The sequence below is a fragment of the Bombus pascuorum genome, chromosome 1 (genome assembly GCF_905332965.1).
Source record: "Bombus pascuorum chromosome 1, iyBomPasc1.1, whole genome shotgun sequence".
Taxonomy (NCBI): Eukaryota; Metazoa; Arthropoda; class Insecta; order Hymenoptera; family Apidae; genus Bombus; species Bombus pascuorum.
In genome coordinates, this window is record NC_083488.1 from 29,329,233 (window position 1) to 29,348,468 (window position 19,236).

The 19,236-nt window shown below is 30.4% G+C and overlaps 4 protein-coding genes and 1 long non-coding RNA gene across 6 annotated transcripts in view; 3 read left to right on the forward strand and 2 right to left on the reverse strand.

Annotated features, from left to right (window-relative positions):
- Positions 1 to 22: 22 nt before the first annotated feature.
- LOC132915732 (ufm1-specific protease 2) lies at positions 23 to 4,470 on the forward strand. Its single transcript, XM_060975549.1, has 10 exons — positions 23 to 303; positions 370 to 585; positions 679 to 906; positions 975 to 1,130; positions 1,215 to 1,308; positions 1,403 to 1,663; positions 1,744 to 1,890; positions 1,997 to 2,132; positions 2,203 to 2,456; positions 2,530 to 4,470. Exons 1-10 carry the CDS (start codon positions 265 to 267, stop codon positions 2,739 to 2,741), a joined length of 1,743 nt encoding a protein of 580 aa, XP_060831532.1. The 5' UTR covers positions 23 to 264; the 3' UTR covers positions 2,742 to 4,470.
- Positions 4,306 to 5,050, reverse strand: LOC132916013 (mitochondrial import inner membrane translocase subunit Tim8). The gene is made up of 2 exons (XM_060975764.1): positions 4,766 to 5,050; positions 4,306 to 4,556 (listed from the first exon to the last, which is right to left on the reverse strand). Exons 1-2 carry the CDS (start codon positions 4,862 to 4,864, stop codon positions 4,383 to 4,385), a joined length of 273 nt encoding a protein of 90 aa, XP_060831747.1. The 5' UTR covers positions 4,865 to 5,050; the 3' UTR covers positions 4,306 to 4,382.
- A 1,547-nt stretch (positions 5,051 to 6,597) lies between these two features.
- Positions 6,598 to 19,236, forward strand: part of LOC132915807 (lysophospholipid acyltransferase 6) — a 32,297-nt gene continuing 19,658 nt past the window's right edge. Inside the window, exon 1 of one of the 2 annotated variants that reach the window (XM_060975603.1) lies at positions 6,598 to 6,942. In XM_060975603.1, the coding sequence (XP_060831586.1) occupies positions 6,884 to 6,942 (59 nt within the window). In that variant the 5' untranslated portion in view covers positions 6,598 to 6,883. The remainder of the gene's footprint in view (positions 6,943 to 19,236) is intronic. The other variant, XM_060975596.1, reaches the window with a different exon arrangement.
- On the forward strand, positions 6,949 to 10,495 carry LOC132916020 (uncharacterized). Its single transcript, XR_009660001.1, has 2 exons — positions 6,949 to 9,232; positions 9,302 to 10,495. It is a non-coding gene; the product is annotated as an uncharacterized LOC132916020 (long non-coding RNA).
- Positions 16,256 to 17,985, reverse strand: LOC132916012 (hymenoptaecin-like). Its single transcript, XM_060975763.1, has 2 exons — positions 17,798 to 17,985; positions 16,256 to 16,902 (listed from the first exon to the last, which is right to left on the reverse strand). Exons 1-2 carry the CDS (start codon positions 17,882 to 17,884, stop codon positions 16,543 to 16,545), a joined length of 447 nt encoding a protein of 148 aa, XP_060831746.1. The 5' UTR covers positions 17,885 to 17,985; the 3' UTR covers positions 16,256 to 16,542.

Genomic DNA, 19,236 nt, shown 5'->3' on the forward strand with positions numbered 1-19,236 from the left:
TTTCTGCTCATGGCTTTTTGAATGTTATCAAATATAATTAGTTTGGTAACTATACGTAACTACGCATGACCATTCTGTTACCATCTATATACGTTTAGTTGATGACACTTGTACTGCCTGTATCTTGTACTTCATATAATTTTGATTGGATGACTACATCTGTTCTAATGTACTTTTTAAATCAAACCTTGCCATATGGCGATAGCACACACCTAATGTGGAATTAATTTATATAAAAAACTAGTTTATAATTAGATTGCTGAAATGGCGCCGCAATTGCAAATTTTATCTAATGTCATTGAGGTAATTCCTAATATATCTCTTAATATTTTTTGTATTTTTTGCTGTGTAAATAACGTAATTTTTCAGCGTTTAAAAAATATAAAAGATGGTGTAACAGGTCATTTATATGGTGTTATGTATAATAACAAATTAACAGTATTGACATTCAGCGTACATACAGCAGATAATGTTGAATCCAACATAAATCATACGATGTTACAATTACATATGTCAGCAGAAATATATCTTTGTGGCATTTTACATGTGGGTCAATGTGAAGAAAAACTTTCTGATGCGTTTCAGGTAAAAATATGTTAATTGTAATTCTGCAGAAATAGAAGAAAATATATTTATTTTAATTTATTCTTTTAACATTTACATGTTATAATTGTTTAGGACATTGATATCACAGATAATCCATTATTTTTGAAGTATACACGTGATAATTTAAAGATACAAGCGTATTTTTATATTCATTTAAAACTTGAACCTGTTACCGATATAAATGTCATTAATGAAAATGATATTTGTCGAGAATTTATTTATATTAGGTTAAGAGGAAGGCTGCCATTAGTTGCACAAAATGATAATATAATGGAAGTGTTAGAAGAATCAAGAAAAAATGTAAGCTATTTGTGTTTTATCAAAAAAACTGTTATTATCACATTATGTATACTAATTACCTTGTACAGATTGTATCAGGAAAAGTAGGAATTCACTTTCCATCAAAAAATGCTTTCCTTTTTAACAATGAAAATATTGAGAAAGATAAATCTTTAAGAGAAATTCTAGACATATCTGATTATGAAGGAAATAAAAATGTGAGAAAAAAAGTGAGAGCTATGGAGGTATGTTTTTTAGTATCTTTTATAATATTGCCTATGCCTTTGATATTCTTCAAAAAATATGTATTAATTTTATTAAATTACTAGGATGCTATAGATGCTTATATACTTTTAAAAATATCTGGAGACAGACTTTGTGAAGAAAATATTAAACATGCTCCAGTGCTTCATTATCTAAAACGTATTATATTTATATTTTTTAATATTAAATATTATATTCATATTTTTCAATATGCGATGAATGAATTCAAACAAATGTAATATTTATAATACAGGACCATTTAATAGTTTGGAATGTAATTTAGTTATTGATACGCTATCATTGGTGAACCTCAATGTAAGTTCAGCAGATCTGTATGGCATATTGGTAGAATCCATGTGTCGAAATATTAAATTGATAGAAAAATGTTTTGAGAATCAACTGCAAAAATCAGAAACATCTATAAAACTTCCAATACCCATACACTTCAAACCTCGAGGTTTTGGGCATCTGATCACAATAGTTTATCCAAATGGTTATAGTGATAAAGAAACAAGTAAGATTTTCCATGTTGTGTAAAATATAAAACTTAATACATTTATGTAATATGATATATATATATATATTAAATTTCAGTGGAATATCGTGAAAATTTACATAAAATTTTGGGATTAAATATGACTAGGCCGTATTTTCGTTATGCAAATACTGTGAAATTTGATAATGATTTACAAACAGAGAGTATACTTAGAAATCCTCACGAAGCAATTCCAATAAATGATGGTACGTTTAATATAGTGATGATACCACATTACATCATATTACAGTATGTTGCATTACATTATATCATATTACTATTTCTATATTTTATCATGAATTTCTTAATTAGATACAATAAACGATAATCGAAAAGTACAACTTGTACAAGGTTCATATATGTATCATCATTATATGCAAGATAATTTTGATGATAATGGATGGGGATGTGCATATAGATCTTTACAAACCATTATTTCATGGTTCAGGTAATTTTAATTGTAGGATAATTATAAATTTTCTATCTAATTTTATTTAATTGTAAATTAATCATTACAGGTTACAAGGTTACACTGAAATACCAATACCTTCTCATTCTGTAATACAGAAATGTTTAGTTAATATAGGAGACAAACCTGCAAATTTTATCAATAGTAAACAATGGATTGGCTCTACGGAAGTAGGTTTTGTACTGGAAAGTCTTTTGGATATTAGTGTTAAAATACTCCGTGCATCTACAGGTGAAGAAGTATCATCATTAGCTCCAAATCTACTACATCACTTTCAGACACAGGGTACACCAGTAATGATTGGTAATTAACTCTTTCTCTTTGATGTAAGAATAATCGTTTACTTTTTTAAATTTTATATATAAATAAATTATAGGTGGAGGAGTGTTAGCACATACAATTTTAGGAGTCAGTTATGATCAAATTACTGGAGATGTTAAATTCTTAATTTTGGACCCTCATTATACAGGTCATGATCATTTACCAACTATAATAAGCAAAGGTTGGTGTGGATGGAAATCAAAAGATTTTTGGAAAAAAGATACATTTTACAACATGTGTCTTCCTCAGAGGCCAGTATGCATCTGATCATGTTAAATTAAAAATTCAATGCAAATTATGCATAGTAACACTGGCAATGTTCAGAAATATTTATTAATTAGAGAATTCAAAATAATGTAATACATATATGTTTGAATACACAGATAATATATATTATATATAATACATACTAGATTATATATAATATATACATATATATCGCGTTAAAATGGACATACAACTTACACAAAATGTATATGCAAATTCTATTTTGTTATACTACTATTTCCATATAAAAGTTGTTATGTCCACAATTGTTGAGCTGAAAAACACTGTTATTTATATTTATTTTTACTTTATAGTTGATATTAATTGCATATTGAGTGCATTTTCAATATAGTACTATAAACAAATCGGAAAACATAATATTCAATCTTAAGATACAAATAACCATTCCAATTTCCTACATTAATATTCTAAAGTAAATTGTTTCTGTATAAATTGATACTTCTATTCTAAAATTTCATTCTTTCATGATTAACTTTTAGTTTTTGAATTAGTTTTTAGCTTTCTTCTTTGTTGAAAGTAAGTAAAATATATTCCAATTTTTAAAAATAAATATGTAAAACATCTATTTTTAGTTCAAAAGATTCATGTACAAACTAATCTTCAACACTTCGTGAATTTGAATTAGTAAATTATTAGACATTCAAGAATGATATCTATATATTAGTCCTATATATTTCAATTAAAATATATATTTTCGAGAGTATTAAAGAATTTAAATGGAGTTATATCTCTTGCACTATATTTTTGCTAAGACTTTTGAATATTTTCTGGTTATTTATTCCAAAAGCAAGTGCTCTTCTTTATGGGATTATCATTACAATTCCTTAAACTCAGTAGAAAATTATTAAGTTTGTCATAAATAAATTTACAAATTAAATGTTTAAACATTTATCTAAATTGTTATTGCACAAGCAAATATATTTGATCATCTCCCGTAACAAAAGGGAGATGCAACTTCCTTTAATAAGTTAATTAAAATTAAAAATAATTGCATTGCTAAATTTATTTTTTCAATTCCTCAATAATGAAACTCAACATTTCAAATATTTGAATATATAAACTGAAAGTTAAATACTTTAATTGCAAAAATACTTACAATGTTATTTCTACCAATTAGGAGATTTTTTGTTGACACCTTTACACAATCAGAAGAATTTTCTATAGATTTTTAATTTATATATATAAATGCAGTTAATTGTACTACTTATGTTCAACATAATTATTATACACTTAAAAATTATTCAATATGTATAATGTGATATTAAAATAGCATGTATCATTTGAAAAAAAAACATGCTTGTTATAACATCGTAGTTGTTATATACTATATTTCTAAAGTCCTGAAACAAATTGAAAAATTTTGCAGCTATTTGTAAGTTAAGATGTACATTTTGTAACATATACATTGATTTTTTGTATAAATATATTTAAAAAAAATGATTTTGTTAAAGAAAATACATAATTCCTTTTGTTATTTGATCAATATTAAGTAATGCTTTATTTTCCACACATACGTGTGTACGCAAATACTTGTTTCAATATATAAATGAGATAAAAGTAGATTTATTTCGTATATTAGGTAATAACGATGCAACTATTATAAGCACAATTTGTTTAATATTACATGTTTCCTACAGATTTTTGTAAAATTTGTGCAAAACGATTTGTAACTAAAAGCGAAACATCTATAAATCTATCAACACAATTACTTAAGCATTGTTCTGTTCGGCTGTCCAATTTGACTCCTGGCTTATCCACACACTTTTCCCAACAAATATCATTGAATTCGTGGATCTAAAATTACATTATTGCTATTAAAAAATTGTTAATTATAAAACAACAGTATCAATAAAAAATCATGTTCAATATACACAATATATACAATGTTCAATAAATTAACCTCTCTAATGTGTTACAATAAATTTCAAATTTCAAATAAAACAATTCATAAGTAACAAGAACAACATTTTTAGTTTCCAATTATGTCATAAGATCTACTTCACCTGAGCTTGAATTTGTGCCTTTTGCTTTTCAGCCATAAAAAATTCTTGTAATTCTGATGCTGCCAGCTTATTGCCTTCCATAGTATCATCGGTAGCCATTGTTTGTATATATTGTATTTCTTATAATTTTACAAAATAATTTACTCAATATTTTATAAAATCAATATTTTAATCTTTCCCGCACACACGTGGTCCTAATAATTAGATAATCACTACAATCATTGTTTACCAGTGAGTATCTAGTACCTTAGATACTTCATACAAGGTAACTTTTTTTATGAATTAAAAAATGTTACTAAGTAACTACGTAGTACTACTAACTACTAGTAACTAGTAACATTATCTGTTATGAAAAATACAATATTTAATTAAAATAGTCAATAATGTGAGATACTAAATACAAAAAAAAAATGCATTCGAACTATAATAATAAATACTTAATATGTTACAGTATGATAAAATACAGTATATTATATTTAAAATATAAATATTTATAACATGATTATACAATTGAATTAATTTTAGATTATTTTTGTGATAGTAGTTATAAAGATCTAAAATACTTATTTAAATAATTCATATAATTTTTTACTAAAATGTACAAAAAGTTAATAAGCAAGTATAAGTATTTATTGCTCCATCCGTATATATACTTATATCCGTATATAAGTACAATAATACTTCAACAATTCATAAAATATGCAAAAAGAACCATAGCATTATTCAGAGAGTTGAGTTCTTCCTTTTCCCTTTTCCGTGTTCGCCTCCTTACTTTCGTTTCTTAGAAATTTCCCTCTCGTATATCCTAGTGTACTTGTGCTATATTCTTATATTTCTATGTTCATGACTGTATGCTTTGGCATTAAGTTATTCCTTTAGCATCTCTTCTATTTCCTCCTCTAGTTGCTTCCCCACTTTTAGACCGCTGAATCATACAGAAAGTTAATACATATAAAATGTTCTTTAACGAAAAACATAACATTTTTATGGTATTAATATATGTATATGTTTGTGGTTTTCCCATAAATTTGTTTTCAGTAAAGCCAAGCCTTCGCATTTTCATAAGAAAAGGAATTAGTTATCAATTTTGTTATTACATCGAAAAATTTTATAAAAAGTTCTTGATGAAGTCACTACGATATTATATTATGATTTACGATGCTAAATATTTGACAAAAACAATACCATTTAATAATTATAAGAATGAACGCCAGATACAAATAGGTATTAAGATTTTAATGATCTTATGTCCTCCTTGGAATATTTGTTTCTTGCGATTATGTCTTGTTCGTTCGTATGTTTGACTTGTTTATTATTTTTTCAATTATTTGATATACTTTTTTGAAATAAACCTATGTATTGCAAATACGTTTCATTTTACTTCCTATATAATATAAAATACGGCTAGTTATGAATATATTTACGATACAAATGATTTCAATATATGACATATACACATATGTATATATTATAAAACCTAATAAAAAAAAAAATAAATTTGAAAATTCATGCCCAGCAATTTATAATAAAAAGTCATCTATAAATCAATACATTTATTTGAACTGTGAAAAATTATGTAAAAGGATATTGTAAATTTAGTAAGATTTGCAATCAAGCAATACTGCATACGTGTATTATTAAAAGAATTCTGTATGAAAAAGGAGCATTATAGTTTAAAATTTGAATTCCATCACAGTCGTTAATATTTGATTAATCATCGAGTCACGCCAGATGTACGAGCCAGATATCTACGGGCCCGTAGCCAAATACTATTTCACTATTCAACTGTAAGCGAGGATCTACAGTCCAGCATATCACGTGCAATTGATTATACTACCCGTGGATACGGCCCTGAATGCCGGCAAAGCTGCTAGCCGGCGCGGAACGTAGCGGCGCTGCATTTCAGGAACCGTCGTTGACGGCGTCATCGCATCTCTATCGTAGTTGAGTCGTTGCGTTCTAACGATCATATTCCCTCGAGAGAGAGCAATCGAACGGAGTGGGACCGTGTCCTCTAAAGGCACACGTTGGTACCGTCAACGTGACGGGTGGTGTGTGCGCGCGTATTTATTTGATTTGTATGACCATTGACAATGACCACGACCATGGAGGACTATTATGACGGTTCCCGGACATTTTCCTGGCTCGCTGATTTCATCGACGTGCCGATCGATCAGGTGAGAAATTCATCCGAAATTTATATATCCTTCTGATTTTCTCACGGGCATCCACCTCTCTTATTTACCTTTCTACCACTCAAAAGGAGGGCGCATCGATCGAACTTTAGATTATTATGGATATATGTTGTTTTTATTGAGTAAGTATTCTTCTTGCTATTGACCTTGTTTTATATTGTGTATACACTTGACGATGGATTTCACAATGTCAAGGTTAGGGTTCGTTACACTTGCAGTCAACGTTTTTGAGATAGCAACATTACGAGCTATGTATATTCTCTGATTATCTTCCGTATAAAACGATCTGGAATACGTTTGTTAGATAGTCGGAACAACAATATTGCGACCGCTGATTTTGTGATTCGAAGGGTTAACTATTCGTTAATAAGTTCTCTATGCTGTATTTTATATGGTATACGTGCACGGAATTGATATAAATATCTTCAGTAAGAACTATTTATTGTCTCCGTACGTTACATATTTAAGTACGTTTCGTATTACGTTTACTGCATTTTTGTATTGTTTTATGTTCCTGTCCTATTACATCATAGACACATTCTGATGTAATTTCTTTTTCCTACACGGATTAATTCTATCTAGGAGTGTATCTTATCGAACGCTGGCTGTGAAACGTGAGAAAAAGATCCATTTACTATGTTTGTAGCATACGTCCATCACATAATTTAGCAATGAAAAATGTACGAGATATATAAATATGGTGCGACAAGAATCTTAAAAATAGCCTCTCTCGGATATAGTGTGTTTTGTGTAAATGTTTCGACGTTTAATTTAACCGCAATATGAGCATGCAATTTCTATGTGCTTCGATCCCTCGATAAGATCAAGTTCGTACACGGTCTGAAGGTGTTACAGCGATGTGAATATCAATAATGTTAAAGGTCTCGCAGAGCGATGAGGTTATCATTAAAAACTGCGGGTGAAGTCACGCGTAGAAGTCACGAACTTCGAAGAAATTTCGTGAAAGTAAGTGCCAACGTACCACGAAATATGCCATTCTGTAAATAGAATGACCGGTGAGTGTATTCAGAGAGAAACGATTTGTGCTATACGAGTTCTACATCAGATGCAACAGTTGGGAAAAATCGAGTACAACGTGAACTAATTTCACATAAGCAGCGAACGTTCACCGTGCACTGATTACTTGAAAAGTAAACATTCAACTTTCGATGAAAGTAAAATTCAATATCAGTAAAATTTGCAGAATGTGTGTAAAGGAAATGTTTATGATATAAGGATTATTTATAGATACTAATATTCGTATATAATAAAGTAAATAAAACCAGTAGTGATTACTAAATTTATAAAGTTATGATGAGAGCACTTAATTTATAAAATTCAGGCAAACATGTAATTTATGATTATTTATCATTATTTGCTTATTATTTATAATTGCGTATTGAGTAATTATTACCGATTTCAATTACATTACTTTGCAAAAGATACTAAAGTAAATTATTATTATTAATACTCATTTAATATTTTGATAATCGTATTGAACCAACATATCAGTTATATCGTATCAGATTAAATAGTGTTCATTTGTAAGTACTTCATGAAATTGACACGTGTAAATAAATCGAAAGACGTGTTAGTCAGGCTATCGTTTTTTGCTGGTTGAACGATAGTAATTGTATCCTGAAAATTGCTGTGCAGTAACGAGCAGCGGGTGCAATTTTACAGCCGTTGAGTGGTTCGAAAGGAGCCGTTTCAAAGGAAGCGTTTCTTGGCATTACTTTTAGCGGGCCACCTTTTTCCATTATTTTCATTCACAGTGTGTTAAAAGCAGTTAATTTATAGCAGGTGAATTTCAAACGAATAGATATAATGTTCCCACTACGACAAGCGGAATAGTTGTTAATAAGTAGGAAATAGGAATAACCTTACCTAAATTTACGTTGTAAGGTTAATAACGTTATTACCATTTTCTTTTACAATTAGACCCTATCATTTAATACATCCTTTCAATTAATAGCGTTTTCATAATGATAATCATTTTTATTTCGATAATTTCTGCAAATTTGCAGTTATTACCAAGTATCCATATAAAGTTATCAAAATTGCTCTACGATGAAATATGTAAGTATTTAGAATTGATGGGAATATATGTAAATTTCAATTGTTTATATGTACATATATATATATCTGCTTGCTCGTGTTCTCCGTGAATTGAGCTTATGCAAATCATGTTTATAAAGAAATAGCGCACCAAAACTATTCAAATTATGCAAATGTGAATATTTAGTCACGAAAGTGAAAAAAAGTAGATGAGGTACGCTATCGGGATTTGTATTCATATAAGCTGATGTCGTAACCTGTCGTCGATGCTTTTTAATTTTAGAGCTGCGTGAGATACGTGAACGTCATCGATTGGAAGCAGTGCAATTCGATGCAAGGAACGTATAAGAAGAAGTGGGTTTATCGTGTGCTGAGCTCACAGCTTGATCGCTACATTTTTCCAATTGCACTTTTAATTAATTCGGTGAATTTCCATGAATCGATCCATTCATTTATGATATTGATCATTACTACTGAATGAATTTTAATACAATACAAGTAATAGAGCTAGAATTATTTTTCACTATTGAATTGATATTCTTAGTGAAATTGTACAAGTTAGAAATCGTAAGTTTTTTACTATTAATTTTCCAGTATTAACTTTTAAAAGTTATTATCGGAAGAAATTTATGCTATCATAGATTAAATTTCACACCATTACATTTTTTTAATCTAGAAATTAATAAAGTGAGACAAACGCAATTAAATATTTTTATTATTATTTAATAATAGGCGAACGATAAGAAAGTTATTATTGTTAATGGTTACAAATAACATCGTAATAACATCGAAACAAAGTCTGGATGGAAAGAAATTTCACGAGTTATATAACAGTAAAATGAGTTTAATAACGAAGCAAATGAATATTTGCAAGTAAATCTTACAAATTACAAATCATTTAATTATTATATTTAACCGTCACAAAAATATAGTCACAAAATAGAAATCTATCACTTGTAACTCTTTAATTTAACTTGACATAATTTGTAATTTGTTAATTTATTAATATTATTATTTAGTTGATGAATTATTGCGCGAAGAACGATTCATTTTCATCCATTCACGATTCGGTAAAAATTATTATTAGTAATTTCTATTACTTTCACCAACAAGAGTATAATCATATACAAACTTTTCTTTTTTAACGAAAGATAAATATCTTTGGATTTTTGTTTAACATAGTAACAGCATTATCCTTCAGTGATTTTTTAAAATTGTAACAAAAGTATACTTGAGAGGACTCTTAAGAAAGAAAATCTCTTATTTTCAGTGTTAAGTTATAAGGCCCATTTCATTTTGTCACCTGAGAATATCTGTCTTTTTACTTATTAGTTATCATACAACCAGTAGCTGAAGGTAATGTACAAGAGGGCCCAGAACTATTTTCAATGATTATAAAAGAATTTCAAAGAGCTATGTTTAAATACACCGATTATACTATTCGTGCAAGGCTAGTATAAAAAGGGAAGAAAGAAAGGAGCAAATAAGAAATAAGAAATATGCAATTGTCTTTCCACAACTATTTGGTAACTATGCAAACATAATCGTATATGATTCATTCGCTATCGGCTGACAATGAGCTCAACAAGGTGACCCTGTTTCGTAGTTGCTAATTCTACTGATTTGTTCTCAATGTAGCGAGGAACAGGATTTAACTTCAATGTTTGTGTGGAGGTGTGATCGAGGAACGGTTATATAACACGCTCTACGATCGGTTCTTGCTAAAGAATACATTGCGAACTAAGGTTGTAAATGTTATAACGCGTCTAGAAAAATGCAGAGGAGAACCCAACCGTTTTCTATTTTTGGAAGCAACGTGAGTTGGTTCTTGTTTCGTTTCCATTAACTTATAGTCATCCACAAAAAGACCACGTTCTTTAGGTATTCCGTTATTGTACATAGAATTCCGTATTAGCTATGCACCAAAAAACATGTTGATCCAGTTTGGTTTATAGTCTTGTTCTTCATCCAAGTCCGTATCACGAATATTAAACGAGCATGTATTTGTATCCAGAAATATTTTCCGAAATACTTTATCATTTCCCGATATCGTTTTCTCAGAAAATACGTTATATTGAAAAAAGACTTCTTCCTTTGATACCAGCGATATATGGACAATTTTAGTCACAGTTGTTAAATACTGAATATCCTAAATTAAGATTCCTTTGGCTAATTCATCACTCATTAATTCTCTAGCCTACTTTTGATTGCCTTTTTTAGGATACTAATTAATAGCATTCTTGTCAAAAATTGATACCTTGATAATCATTTTGGTTAACATAATTAACCTTCTTAAAACTCTCGTGTTTCTTGCATTTTGTTGAGAAAAATTGATCCTTATTAATTAGATATTAACATTAATAAAGATATATCCCTTCGGTTAGTTTCCTAAACGAGGTACAATGCACAGAAACATGGAACCGATTTTACGAAAAGTAAATATATTTATCGTCTAGATAATTTAGTAAATTATTAAAGTATAATGTTGTATATACGTAATAATTATGAAATAACTAGCCCTAAATTCAACACTTTCAAGTGAGTTGATAAATAGTAAAGTAAGAATATGTATACACGTAGATCCAAATCTGAGTATTGAATATTTAGATTGATTAATATTTTTTACTTTATTTACTCTATGACTTCATTTAACTGATGCAATTCAGGCGATTATATTACGTAACATGAGGTATTTAACTGATAAATAACGTCGTTCTATGAACTTATCTATTTCCGTATGAGATCCGTATAAACTTTTATCACATGCCAAAGTTAAAATAGCGATATCACGATTGCGTATTTATTCAATATCATGATTTGAATGATATTCATTGATGATGATTTATATTATTTGTATAATGAATGGAATAATTCTGTAGTAATAATAGTATCTATATAATCTACTATGTATATAATCTGAATAACAAGCAATCTGAGTGAATAATTATCAAGCTGACGTCATCTTGACATTAATGGTTATTCTTTGATAAATAAACGGTTGTTGCATATGAAGTAGGAAAAGTAAGTTTGATCACTGAATGACAGAATAGTAGTTACAATATACCTTTTATGTTACTTATTAAAATACATGTTCACTGTTTCTCAGTTTCGAGTATTTTCCACATATACGCATAGTTATATTGCACATAGTTTCAGTAGATAAATTTGTTAATTTTTTAAATTTAAAATTTGTAAACGTGTTATCGTGATATCGATTACAAATGTTTATTATATCATTTTCAACATCACGCTACGGATTTTAAATTGTACAGGATATAGATCATCATCATTATATAGATCATTGCTTGTGCGAGATCTATCTTGAAATATATCTTGAAGTATATCTTGAAATATAGCGTAACGTTCAGCGCACTGAACGGTTTCAAGTGCGCTCCAAATTTTATATCTGTAGAACTGTAAATGTAAAAAAGTACATCTGAAAAATATATTTGCAAAAAAATATTTATAAATAGTTACTCGATAAAAGATATACGAATGATTTTTATATGTACCGTGGGCATAAGTTTATGGTACAAGTAAAATCAGACAGACTGGATAGATAAATATAAAACAAAAATCAAGAATAACAAAATTGCGTTGGAGGTATTTTTTTTTTTAAGAAAGTCAAATTTAAGAGCTCGTCAAGTATACGTATACACGTGTATTTGAACAATTCTTAGATATACAGAAATAGACAATTGACAATAAGTTATTTCATATACCAATATAAGAAAAAGGTGTAGAATAACAGTTTCTCATTGGTGTTTGGTCAAGAAATTTTCAAATTTGATTTTCTCGAATACAAGACGTCAGATAAAAAAAAAGTTTTATTCTATATTTTCGACATATCTTAGCATGCAAAGTGTAGAGTAGCCTTCTGCCAATTGTCTTTTTTTATCTAGTTAGAAATTAGTCAAATACACGTCTACTTGCCAAGTTTTCAATATTCGACGTTCTTAAAAATAAAACTAACACAATTTTGTTATTCCTGATTTTCATCTTGTTTTAAGTAATAACATTTTTTTGATTTTACCTGCGTACCATGAATTTATGCTCATGGTATATGTATTGACTAAAAATGCAGTTAGTGAAAGGTAACTTAAGATAAAACTGCATGCAGTTGGTCGTATTACGATTTGAAATAAAAAGCTGAGCTTGCAAAAAATTACTCGTGAAGTATAGTTTGTGTCGTGTAACTACGAAGAAACGAGCAGAGATCATTGGCCTCCGACGAACCGAGTATCGCGTTCAGCGTGATCTATTCATCTTGGACCCTCATGGCGAAATAAATCGTCATTGATACTAAGTAAATTAGTTCGAGAGCCGCGTGCAAAGTGCACGGAAATTATTAATCAACATAATGCTTGTTTTCCATATGAACGTATTTATGTAAATTAATGTATATTCATTTATATTTAGTTTTGACAGTGGTAACTTTCTTTTTCATTATGGCTTATGCTATAGAGTTTATTTTCATTAAGCTTGTGTAGTTTGTTATTGCGGAGTTCGTACTAACATCTATATTCGAATTACTCGACTAAATTTTTAGAATAAAGACGTCTGGATAATTTTAATCAAAGATAATTTTGGGATATAATTCGGGAGTAATCACATTTTAAAGTCAAGAGAAGTTTTGATCGTATAATGTTGAAAAGTATTTAAGATAACATGTAACAGTTAGCGTTCTAATGGAATTGCTCTCTGGAAAGGAAATCCGTGTTATATTATTCGAGAAAGGAAAGATTATTTATGCAAAGAACACTCATTTTTATGAATTTATTCATCGTGTAAATGAACTAACGCTCGTTTCAGATTCGTTTTTATGTCCATGATTTGTATTGTGTCGGAAACGATTTATTCACCTTTATTGCGATTCAAATATTCCAACACAAAGCTACATTTTAACATTGTTCGTTTCTAGTCGCATTATTTCAAAATACAATATTCCATTTGACAACAGATGACAGAGAGAAATATAAGCGTCTTTAACCATGTTAGAAATAAAGTAGCATCGATGTCCGTATCGTTGAAAACACATGATAGTCAGTTTATAAGATTGATCGTCAACGCTTGAAGATCGACAAATTGCTTCGTGTTTATCATTTCTATGTGAGAAATCAAGATGATTTTCTCGTGCCTTCTTTTCAGAGTTGGAGTAGTCGTCATATTAACTATAAGTAAGAATTTCCTAGTCGTAAGTTTCTTCTTCAACAAACCATTAATTGCACGGTATTTGGAAATCCAGACCTACTTGATGTTGCATTTTGTTAGCTGAGACAAGAAAGAACTAACTGTTCGCTGTCTCCATTCATCTTTGCGCAAGAACTTCAGGTACCGTTGCGTCACTAAAGTTATAGTTACGTCCAAGAATGTAGTTTAAACGTGTTTTGTACGTACGTGTGTTCAAGTTTAAATACCGTTACTTTAATTGATTTCCCTTATCGCCATTCTAACCTATTTCGATCTCTGCGAAACAGCGAATGGTGAAAAAGGGAGAAGAAAGAAGAAAGTAAGTTCGCATATGAGAAAAAAAAGCTGTGAAGACAGTAGTCTCATTGTATCGGTTGGTGTTTCATTGTTTTTTAAGAAGCGACGTGAACTAGATTCGTACAACCTCTTGATTATTTCTGAGATGTTAAATTTTGCCAGCTCTCTTGTTCTAGATTTCTTCAATTTAGTCATTTGTGAACAGGACACTCTAAACTCTAATTAGGTCTTGGAGGACCAATTCAGCTATTCAGGGAGTTGACGAACTGTTTCTCCATACGTGTCGAAATAGCTACTGTCTACGGTACAACTTGAAAGAAGAGTGATTTGCTATTGCGCAAATCGGAAGTTTTATACTAATGAAATGCAAAAAATAATTTCGAAGAGAATATAATTATTTTAACATGGCAGTTTAAGAATAACACAGTGTTATAAGAGTTATCCAAGTTCATAACGTTTCTTGTAAATGTGTAAATTTCTGTATAATAAGCGTATTTTCCCTTTGCGTTATATATTCTACCAATACGTTAGCTGCTACGAGAGTCACTAGCATTAGACTGTGGACAATATCCCGTGACTTTGGCGCCATGTCCGTATTTCGATTCTGCGAATAAGATGTAATAGAAATTTATGCAATGCGCAACACATTTTTAAATGCATAATCTGTTCAGATAAAAATAAGACTCGAATGCGAATCGTCGTCTCTTCTAAGTTAAAAACTCCCCTCTTCCTCGTCAGAGTTCTATTTTGGAACACAATTTTATTTCGGCAGCTACGCGGAAACGAAAAGTTAATAGATCCAATTGACAGCAGATTTCCTATTCGGACATTGTCTTTCTCAAACGGATCGCGCAAACAATTTTATTATTTTTAACAGAGTGTATAAGCGAATAAAAGGTCGCTGGTGTACCAGAATGCCACGAATGAAAATGTTTCAATGATCGTATTAACATGTGGTATCACGACATTTGATAGCAGATATGCGTGCGCAGAATTCGCGCTCTATAATCGGTTAATCACGAAAGCTGGTCTAACGAGCTTGAAGGAAAATCTGCACGTGATCTTAGAATCAGTCACATAAGTGATCTCTCAGCTGGTCGCGTTATCGCATTTCATCGGCCACGGACAAACGTTATTCTTCTCTGATGGCTTTCGTAGCGTACGAATGGGGAAGTTTTTCTCGATCAAGATTGAGAAATTGTCGAGAATCACGAATCCGACAAAAGAATAATTGTACAGAAGCTAGTTCAGTGTGACTTAAAATGGTAGCTCCAAAATTCATTGCGAACAATTAGGGTGGTTTAAGGCAGGTAGACCTAATTTATACAGCTTTATACTTGCTATTCAAATATTTTGTTTTGGATCAAATTTTACTTTGTGTAATGTTTAAATTTGCGAATTTATATCTTTATTTTTATTTTGATGTAAATTATCAATATTTTTATTTTTATTAAAAAATAATATTTTAATTTAATTTTCGAAATTTTTTCCCAAAAGTACTTGGCACAGGTTGTTTTAAAATCATATTGATCCAAATAAACGTGCAAAATCGTTTTTTTGTCGCGTATCATCCGTTATTCTATGCTATACGTGTATTCCAATAACTGTAACCTCATCATTGTCAAGCTCAGCTATCAAAAGCACTAGTTAAATTCTAAACGCTTATCGCTTGTACTCAATGCGCTAAAAGTTCATTCGCACTCGACAAGTTCGTTTACCTTTATCACTGGCGACAAATAACTATACACCATTTATGTTATTACATTACGTTTATTATCATTTCTTTTCAGTACAATTTCTTAATCGTTAATGTCTTATCAATTACATAAAGTATACGAAATGAAACAAAGTAAATGCATATCTCAAATAAATAATCGTTAAATATTAAATAAATGCAATTAATACAAGACAATACCAATAATAATTGATATTACGTTAAAACGGATCTCTGTCTAAGTTCCGCTAATTGTGTCCGAAAGAATTATGAATTTGCAGAAAAATCCGTAGTCAAATCGTTAACTGTACGCATAGATAGATTTAATATCCTAGTTCCTCTGACATCACGTCATCGACGTCGCGTCTGAATCTGAATCCACCACCAATGCCGAAGCTGGGAGAGATTCTGCCACCAGGACCGCGTTCAGCCTGGCTGTATCCTCTGATGAAGCCATTCTTGTATTCACGCCCGATTTGGACACCCAAGTGTGGTTGAGCAGGCTGTCCTGGACGAATATTCAGTCCACCGTATGCGTCCGCGTTCACTCCGTTTTTGTCATAGACGCGTTGATGATAATCGACGTCCAAGGATGGACGACGATCCGGTCCGCTTAATGGTTTCTGTCCCTGGATAACGACGGACCCTTGAGGGTCGGCGTGTCGTCGAAAACGAGGAGAGCCCTGAGAAGAAAAAGATTTACAGTTAACGAAGAATGGGACTAGAACCTTTTCTCATGGAACATATTCGGGATCAATAGAGAAAGGAATTGGAAACAAAGAAATAGTGGGTAGGGATTCGGACGAAGGGAAAAGTTTACGAAATGATGGCTGTAAGGGAAGTTTCGAATATCGATACTTGATGGCAGTTCTGGAATAATATTTCATTAACTAGTAATTTCAGCAAATTGACAAGCTACAAATTTTTAGAATTTTCGTTTAAAGTTTATAATTTTACGATTTTATGTCAAATAGGATAATCGGTCGATTGATAATTTACAGAACTTTCACGTGAATATTTATTTGGTCTATTAGTAAGCTGTTGGTGTTATTATGCAAGAGAATGTGAAAAATGTCACTACTAATATTAATCGAATTGTGCAGTAGGGGCGGGATTTAAGGAATGGATTTCTATTCGAATTATTTAAGGTTCCTGAACGAAGTTAATCTGTTTTATTTCCTCCTTTTTTGTTAATGGTATTTAATAGATTGTTCCATGTGCACGTGTACCATATATGCGTTCATAGTATTCAAAGGGTTGATGCGTTAATGTGACACAAGAATAAAAATGTTAAGTTTAAGATGTAGCGTTGGAAAATTCTTGAAAATTCTCAAATTCGTTCTATTATAGATTTTCGTAAACAATTCTCGCTTAATGGCATTTTTAAGTGGTATATTTGTAACCAATCCATGCGCAATTTTCAAATTATTGCAGAGTTACAGATTTAAAAATTACTATTTAGTAGATAAAAGTACTAATTATCTAAATACTATTCCATTGTCATATTATTTCAATCACATTTAATGCTAATATTAATAAGTAGCAATTTTAAAATTAATTATATAGTGAAGTTCTTACGTAGTATTCTTCCACAGCTTCAGGTTCAATTTCTTGAGCAGCGGCGTATGCAACCATGCAGAAGAGAGCCAGCACGATGAATTTCATCTTGAAAATTGTTTTTTTGATTCACTTGGAACTCTTTGACACAAGATCTCTGATGCTCTTGTTTGTAGAGCTGATCGATTTCAATACCACAATCAGCTGGAGCTTGCTCTTATATACCAATCTTACGCTGAAGCTTTTTCCTTATCTTCTTTGTGGCAATTCCAGCCGGGGGATCACCGTCGGTTCCTTATCCGCTTTTCTGTCTGTGTCTCTATAATTGTCTCGGGGAATCCTACTATCGGGTCATCGGAGGTCAATAATACGAGTGTACATTATGCATATTTTCAGTTGTTAATGGAGTTCGTTGCTTATGCGTTCGATTAGAACACAGATTAGAATTTCATTGTTTATAATTTTCAATTACATTCTTTATTTCCTTTTTTCTTTGGTATTGTTTCATGTCGATCGTTCTATGGATACCGATATCCGTATAATATAAGGAAAAAGAAGTCTTCGTAGAATATTTTTCAACGATGAAATTGATAAATTGGAATTTACTCTTTCGATATTTCTGTAGTTTATGGTATTTTTATTTTTCTTTTTTTTTCTTTGATAGTTTAATGGCCCCAGAATAATTTGATGGAACCTCCAATAATTTCTTAACAATACAATTACCAATATCATATATTTTGTAACAAATAATTCGAATCCTTAAAATGTCCCGTTATAAATGCATAAAATTTCTACGAAAAAATGACAAGTTGGTCGTCTTAATCATTTCGGTATTTTTAGTGTTAAATTCGTTGTGTTCTTCGTTACTTTCCACCCTACCGTGCTCTTATGATGTTCAACTTTTGTAAGTGTGCGAGATATCTTTAAATATTATTAATGATAGGCATATATATTTCGTATTTCCATCTTACGTTGAAGGTTTTCTAAAAATATTATTGTCCTCTTTGTCTCTTGAAACGAAACTGGATTTGGGAAGTAAAAACTCAGATTACTGCATAGTCAGAAACTACCACGTAATATTCAATGTCTTAATTTGCATAAAAATATTTTATTTGTCGACGAATTATTTAATTTTGGGGAATATTAGCAAAAAAATTGAACGCACGTGCAAATATCGAATGTCTTCAAGAACATTAAATTATGATTCACCTGATACGAAATGAAATTTGCGCCGGTTTAGATAAGTACATTATTTTTCTAGTCGCAGTATCTTGTTATCATGTAATTGACACTTTTGGCTCTCCAAATCTAATATTCTTGGAACATTAAATTACGTCATACACCGCCTGATTCTCACAAAACGCTTTAAATACGAGCAAAATGATCTGATTAGGAAGATTTTATAACGAACGAAAAAAAATTTCATAATGATCAATTCTAGCGTCGTATACGATGTATTG

What these genes read in the sequence shown, in the direction of transcription:
- LOC132916012 (XM_060975763.1), bottom strand. Translation starts at nt 17,884, where the DNA reads ATGAAATTCATCGTGCTGGCTCTCTTCTGCATGGTTGCATACGCCGCT. An exon ending in AAGCTGTGGAAGAATACTAC is followed by an intron (nt 16,903 to 17,797) that starts GTAAGAACTTCA and finishes TTTTCTTCTCAG; the next exon opens with GGCTCTCCTCGTTTTCGACG.
- LOC132915732 (XM_060975549.1), top strand. Translation starts at nt 265, where the DNA reads ATGGCGCCGCAATTGCAAATTTTATCTAATGTCATTGAG. An exon ending in TTTTATCTAATGTCATTGAG is followed by an intron (nt 304 to 369) that starts GTAATTCCTAAT and finishes GTAATTTTTCAG; the next exon opens with CGTTTAAAAAATATAAAAGA. An exon ending in AACTTTCTGATGCGTTTCAG is followed by an intron (nt 586 to 678) that starts GTAAAAATATGT and finishes ATAATTGTTTAG; the next exon opens with GACATTGATATCACAGATAA.
- LOC132916013 (XM_060975764.1), bottom strand. Translation starts at nt 4,864, where the DNA reads ATGGCTACCGATGATACTATGGAAGGCAATAAGCTGGCAGCATCAGAA. An exon ending in AGGCACAAATTCAAGCTCAG is followed by an intron (nt 4,557 to 4,765) that starts GTGAAGTAGATC and finishes ATGTAATTTTAG; the next exon opens with ATCCACGAATTCAATGATAT.